At 33.8% G+C, this 7,356-nt stretch overlaps 1 protein-coding gene across 1 annotated transcript; it reads left to right on the forward strand.

The window, feature by feature from the left end:
• The first annotated feature begins 612 nt into the window (after window positions 1-612).
• LOC137830749 (receptor protein kinase TMK1-like) lies at window positions 613-4,740 on the forward strand. Its single transcript, XM_068638261.1, has 2 exons — window positions 613-3,181; window positions 3,741-4,740. The coding sequence occupies exons 1-2, from the start codon at window positions 814-816 to the stop codon at window positions 4,247-4,249; spliced, it is 2,877 nt and encodes a 958-aa protein (XP_068494362.1). The 5' UTR covers window positions 613-813; the 3' UTR covers window positions 4,250-4,740.
• Window positions 4,741-7,356: the final 2,616 nt, after the last annotated feature.

Raw genomic sequence — 7,356 nt, forward strand, 5'->3', positions numbered from 1 at the left:
AAAAAATTTCTTAAAAAAACTAACCATTAAAAAATGGATGAAGTAACTAGGTAATAAATTTAATTTTAAAGAACAGAAACAGGACCCATAGACACAGCAATGCCCTTTTCGAAAGATTATAATAATAAAAAAAAACATTGTTATGATTTTTATAATTAATAAAATAAATAAATGGTGAGTGTCGAGATAGTAGATTTAGCTCACATTTATTAAAAAAACACTGAATGTGATATTTTTTATTTATTGTTTAAATATCATATTTATGGTAAGCTACTCTTTATCTGGATATTGTTGTATAACTTTATTATACTACAAAAATATGAAGGTACACCTTTGAAATGTATGATAAAAAAAAGAGAGATAAAAAAGTTAAAGAGGTAAATTGAGCACGTGAAATAATTAATGTGAAATTAATTGAGTTTAATCACAGCATGGTTTATTTTAACCTGCGTATTCATTTCGATCTGACGTGATTCTGTGACGCGAGTTATGGGACTAATGAGTTTTCAAATACTTGTTTGTTTACGTTAAATAGTTGAAAAATGCATTTTTTTAATTACTTTTAATAAAAAAATACTATAGTCTTAAGAGGAGTTTAGGTGAATTAAATATGAGTCTTTATTACAAAAATAGGACGTGCGTAGTGGAAGTGATTGTAGTTACTAATGCAGAGACAAACAAGGCCTTATGATATAACAGCGACTTCAAACTCAATCTAAATACATTGCACTCTCACTGTTCGTAGTTGGTGGCAGCAAGCTTCTTCTCCACGGTGATGCCTTCCCGAAACGCAGCGTTTTAAGGGACGCGGCAATGACAGTGGCACTGACAAAGTCTTTGCCGTTGCTCCTTTTCTCGCTGTGGACGGTAGTGTTAACCGAAACGGACCCGAACGATGTGGGGATTCTGAACAGTTTTCGAAGAGGTTTGAAGAACAAGGAGCTCTTACCGTGGCCGGAAGAAGGAGGAGACCCGTGTGGGAATCCTCCATGGAAGTACATCTTCTGCAATGGCAACAGAGTATCTCAGATTCAGACCAAGAACTTGGATCTGGTGGGCCCGCTACCCTCCAACTTCAACAAGCTTTCCATGTTGGAGAATCTGGGTATGCAGAACAACAACCTCAACGGGCCCTTACCCTCCTTCAATGGCTTGTCAAACTTGAAATACGCGTTTCTCAACCGCAACGGCTTTGAATCCATTCCCGGGGATTTTTTCCGAGGGCTTCGGAGTCTCCAGGTGTTGGCTTTGGATTACAATAATCTCAATGCCTCTTCTGGTGGCTGGGTGCTTCCTCAAACTTTGGAAGATTCGGCGCAGTTGAGGAACTTTTCTTGCATGAGCTGCAACTTGGTGGGTCCCATTCCTGCGTTTCTCGGCTCCTTGCCGTCGCTGGAGGTGCTGCAGCTCTCCGGGAATAGCTTGACCGGGGAGATTCCGGCGGCGTTGAACGCCGTTCCGGCGTTGCAGATTCTCTGGCTAAACAACCAGCGCGGGGACGGACTTACTGGGAAAATCGAAGTTGTTGCGAGCATGATTTCATTGACGAGTTTGTGGCTTCACGGGAATAAGTTTAGCGGGAGTATTCCGATGAACATTGGGGATTTGGTCTCGCTGAGGGATTTGGATCTTAATGGGAATGAGTTTGTTGGGTTGATTCCGCGTGGTTTGAGTGGGATGAAGTTGCAGCGGTTGGATTTGAATAATAATCACTTCATGGGTCCGATCCCTGATTTTGCTGCGGATAAAGTGAGTTTTGAAAGCAATAATTTTTGCTTGTCGAAGCCTGGGGTTATGTGTGCGTTTGAGGTGATGGCGCTGTTGGATTTTCTTGGGGGGTTGGGTTACCCTCAGATTTTGGTTGATTCGTGGAGTGGGAATAATCCGTGTGATGGGCCATGGTTGGCGATAAAGTGCAATGGGGATGGAAAGGTGGAAATGATTATTTTGAGTAACTTTAATCTTAGTGGTACTTTGAGTCCTTCTGTTGCCAAGTTGGATTCTCTTGTTGGAATAAGGTTGGGAGGTAATGATATCAGTGGTAGGATACCCAGTAATTGGACTAGTTTGAGATCATTGACATTGTTGGATCTGAGTGGTAATAACATATCTCTTCCCTTCCCGAGTTTTGGGAAAGGGGTGAAGCTTGTGATTGATGCCCCAGAAGTTTCTCTTTCTCCACCAGGTTCTGGTTCTGGTCCTAGTCCTGGTTCTGGTTCTGGTAAGGTTGAACCTCCTTCATCTGATAAGGGTAATCCTAATCCATCTGAAGAATCTAGTCCCAATCCAAAGCCTCGCAGTGTTTCTCTTGAGTCAAATAATTCCAGAGGGAAAAGCTTGGTTCTAATTGTGGCTCCTATTGCAGGTGTTGCAGCTGCGGCTTTTGTTCTCATTCCGCTTTATGTGTATTGTTTCAGGAAGAGAAAGGGTGTCTCTGACAGAGCAGGGTCTCTGGTGATTCACCCCGGAGATCCTTCAGACTCGAACATTGCGCTGAAGGTTGTAATTGCTAACAACAACAATGGGAGTGTTTCAGCAGTGACTGGCGCTGGGTCTGGGACTCTAAATGGAAGTGGGGAGTCTCATGTCATTGAATCTGGGAACCTTGTGATATCGGTTCAGGTCCTTCGAAATGTGACCAAGAATTTTGCACGGGAGAATGAGCTTGGACGCGGTGGATTTGGAGTAGTTTACAAGGGAGAATTGGATGATGGGACTAAGATTGCGGTGAAACGAATGGAATCGGGTGTCATTACCAGCAAAGCCTTGGATGAGTTCCAGTCTGAGATTGCAGTTCTATCAAACGTCCGGCACCGGCATTTGGTATCTCTATTGGGTTATTCAGTTGAAGGTAATGAGAGGATTCTGGTTTATGAGTATATGCCACAAGGGGCTCTCAGTATGCATCTTTTCCACTGGAAGACCTTGCAACTGGAACCACTCTCTTGGAAGAGGAGGCTCAATATTGCATTGGATGTTGCTAGAGGAATGGAGTATCTTCACAGTCTGGCACACCAGATCTTCATCCACAGAGATCTTAAATCATCAAATATTTTGCTTGGGGATGATTTTAGAGCAAAAGTCTCGGATTTTGGATTGGTAAAACTTGCTCCTGATGGCAAAAAATCTGTAGTGACCCGGCTTGCTGGTACATTTGGATACTTGGCACCAGAATATGCAGGTAATTTTGTTTTATTTTATTTTGAAAATCTTTTATGATATACTTTATTTTTGCTGCGACTTCTGTTGATTCTATATGCTATTGCCTTCTCTGTGTATGGTTTCTAAAAGCTGCTGTATACCCTTCTTTAATGTTCAGGTTTTCTCTTAGAACTCTCAAGCAAAACGAATTAGAGCTCAATTTTTTTAACTGTTTTTTTAACATGGGAATTAGTAAAACACCTGATTCAAAGGGAAAAAGATTTCAACTTACTTGTGCCCATCATACGGGGCATGATAAGTATGAATTATGCACAGAATAAGTACTGTTACATATAGTTGCTCTTTCAGCAATTTGTAGTTACTGAAGAAATCTGTCAAATTTCTTGAAAAGACTCTAAAAATTTCACTGAAAACAGAGACAAATATCTCACCAAGAGGATAGACTTCATGTGATTCTGCATAATATCATTATCAGGGACCACATATTGAAACTTTTACAGTCCCAAATGTATGATCCTGATGTGTTTGGCACATTCATAAAGTACATTGATTTCTGCATTTTATATTATGTATTTCAGTGACAGGCAAAGTCACCACCAAAGCAGATGTTTTCAGTTTCGGTGTGGTGCTAATGGAGCTGCTAACTGGATTAATGGCACTTGACGAGGATAGACCTGAGGAAAGCCAGTACCTGGCATCGTGGTTCTGGCATGTAAAATCAGACAAGGAGAAACTAATGGCTGCTGTTGACCCTGCCCTTGACATAAAGGAAGAAATGTTCGACATTGTCTCCATCATAGCCGAGTTAGCTGGGCACTGCACTGCCAGAGAACCATACCAAAGACCAGATATGAGTCATGCTGTGAATGTTCTTGGACCGCTTGTTGAGAAATGGAAACCACTAGATGATGACACCGAGGAGTATTCTGGCATAGACTACACTCTTCCCCTTAACCAAATGGTGAAGGATTGGCAAGAGACAGAAGGAAAGGAGTTGAGCTATGTGGACCCGCAGGACAGTAAGAGTAGTATCCCTGCAAGGCCTACTGGGTTTGCAGAGTCTTTCACTTCTGTTGATGGCCGCTGAAACCATTTGTTTGTTGATTTCTTGAATGCACCTTGCTTTCCATTTTCTAGTTTTAAGTTGGTGAAGTACATATTCAAATCATTGGTCTCATTTCTAGTCTCCTCAAGGTTTTAAATTGCAATTGCTGTTGCAGTTTTGAGTCTTTGAAACCTTAACATTGCAGAAAACTGTAGACAAATGTGTTTGCATTGTATTGGTTTTGGAGACCATGTTAGAGTTGGTGATGCAGCTAGAATTGTGGTTTTGTGCTCAAAACCTTGCTCCTAGTTGTTCATTTTCTTTAGAGACAGTTTGTTGGTACAGTGCAGATACCTCAGCATCCTCTTTTGTCTCAGTTCTTGCTGTCGATGGCAAGTGTTTGGTGTAGTGGTGGATTTAAGAGTTTTCATGTGTATGTTTTGTATTTTATTTTCAACTTTCATATTTAAGATTCAATGGTTGTAGATAATGTACCACAATCAATGAAATGCCTCTTATTTGTTATTTCTTCATTCATTAATGTTTCTGCTATCTTGGTCATGTAGCATTGTACCAAAAGAGCAAAAACTTCTGCACACTACAAGATTCTTATCATAGACATACTTTTATTTCAATTTAAGAAATAAATTTAACAATTGATAATTTATTCGCAATTAACAATTCAAATTCATCTATCTATACACAAATTATAAATTTAACTAATAAAAATCTGACTAAAAAAATTATTTATATATCTTCAATTAAATTTTGGTATAAAATAATAATTTCAATTTTTAATTATAACATATACATTTTTCTTCAAATTCTTATAATTATTTCAAATTGGTTATATTATAAACTGAAGGTTAGTTATCGTAGTTTAAAATTTGTAACCATTATTTTAGTATTTTATTTTTAATTAAATATTTCACGTTATTTATTTTTAATCATGCTAGAATAATATTATTTTAAAAATATACTTGATTGAGTATTTTAGGTTTTCAATAACACCCTCAAAAGTTTTAAAAATTTATTTCAACGTATTTAAATAAAATTGAAAATTGAAAAAAGTATTCACAAATATTGCAACCTTTTCATACGCATTTTAAAATTATTTCAATAATTTAAATTTGATAACACATGCATTAAAATAAAAAATAGTTTTAAAATAATAAAAATACAAAATTTTGAAAATACAAAATTTAAAACTAAATAACCATTATTTTAATTTTTTTTTTGTAACCAATTCCTCGTCTAATCAAAAGTGGGTTGAAAAATCTGTTACCAATATTTCAATCAAAAGTAAAATGTGTTATTTTCGTAAAAAAATGATAGATGTGTTATTTGAATGAATTTTAACTGTCTTTTGTATTATAAAAAAATAAACATCTTTTTAATCTCTCTTAAAATAAGTGAATTTTGATTTTGATGGTTGTAAAATTTCTTCTTTATTTGCATTTTTTTTAAATGAATATTTTTTTTATTCTATTTTATGTGACACTTATTAAATTTTAATATATTTAACGAAAGGTGAATTGATAATTTTAGGTAGTGTTTTATATTTTTAATTCTTTAAGATTTATAAAATAGATTATATTTGTCTATCCTAAGGTTGGAGATAAAATAGGGAGTTCAAATTTTAGGAAAATGAAAATTAAAGAACAGTATTTTACAAAAAACTAAAATTAAGATTATTTTACTTTATAAGGATTCAAACAACGAATATAAATTTGACAAGAAAATAAAATAAAATAAAGTAATTTATAGGAATCAAAATCAAAACTTACTTATTTCATTTATATTAAAAATATAAGAAAGTTAAGAATATAAGATTGAATTAGTGATAGAAGTCTAAAGAAAGAAAATATAAGTTGGTTAGTCAAATAAAAACAATTATCCTTGAAAGTATCAAATATATAAAATATACTAAAATTTTAAAAAAATATTTTTATTTATACATATGTACAAAATATTTGCGAAATCTTCACTTTTCTTGATATGGTTCGATTAGAAATAATTAAATCAAACTTTAAAATTTTATAATTAGTTTACATATTGGAATAGGGTTATTTAATTTAAAACAAATTTGATTTAACTAATATCAACACAATTTAAAAATATATGCACATAATATATTTCCAATAAATAAATTATTACCTTACAAGTCAAGAAATTTCAATTATGAAAATACCATTTGAAGTTACATATTTTTGTTCTACTTTTAATTCTTATTTTCTTGATATATGTTTCTTATTGTTACTTTATTATAAAGATATAACTCATATTTAGTGCAATATTTATTAAATAAAATAGAAATATTAAGCAAATTTCGATATAAAGTATTTTATCCTCTCATTCATGATTTTTTTATAATGTTAACAAAATATGTTGCAGCACCAACAATATAAATTGTAATAAAGAAAACTCATTTTTCTAAGATATATTTGTTTTAAATAAAAGGGAAAAATAACTTTGTTACGTTCTTTTTCATTTTTTCTGAGATATATTTATCTTATTCGGTTTGATTAATAAAACCACATCCCAATATAAAATAACAATAAACTGATTTGTATATTAATTAATTTTGAAAATCACTTTTCAAAACCTTTTTAGGTTTCTTTAAGTTACCCCTCAAACAAGCATGGTCTCGCATCAATAACAGATTTGAACAGCACGAGCACACGTTCTCTTTTTTTTCTAGGTCAAAAATAACCAAAAACACTCAAAACTCTAACTATTTTGTTTATGTACGAAACGAACCGTTTGGATCTTACTTGATCCCCAAGTCACACGCATTAGGCATACATAGGATCCGCGCGTGAGCCACAAGACTTTTCTGGACTTTCCACCCTAATTACCATTATTGCCAGATATTCAGTATTCTCTTTAATTAATACAAATCCGCAAAAATTAAGTTGCATTATACCACTTTAAACAATTTTCACACCCATATAATTTATTATAGAAACTACTCTAAGAATCATAATGAATAAAAATATACAAATTTAGTTGTTATCACAAATAATCACTACCAATATTATACATTATACATATATGTTATATATTTTTTGAAATAAGATAATTTGATATTTAAATATTTTCTGGTATTTAAATATTTATATTAGATGAGAATTTAGTTAAGTTTTGAT

Source organism: Phaseolus vulgaris, chromosome 7 (genome assembly GCF_000499845.2).
Source record: "Phaseolus vulgaris cultivar G19833 chromosome 7, P. vulgaris v2.0, whole genome shotgun sequence".
Lineage (NCBI taxonomy): Eukaryota > Viridiplantae > Streptophyta > Magnoliopsida > Fabales > Fabaceae > Phaseolus > Phaseolus vulgaris.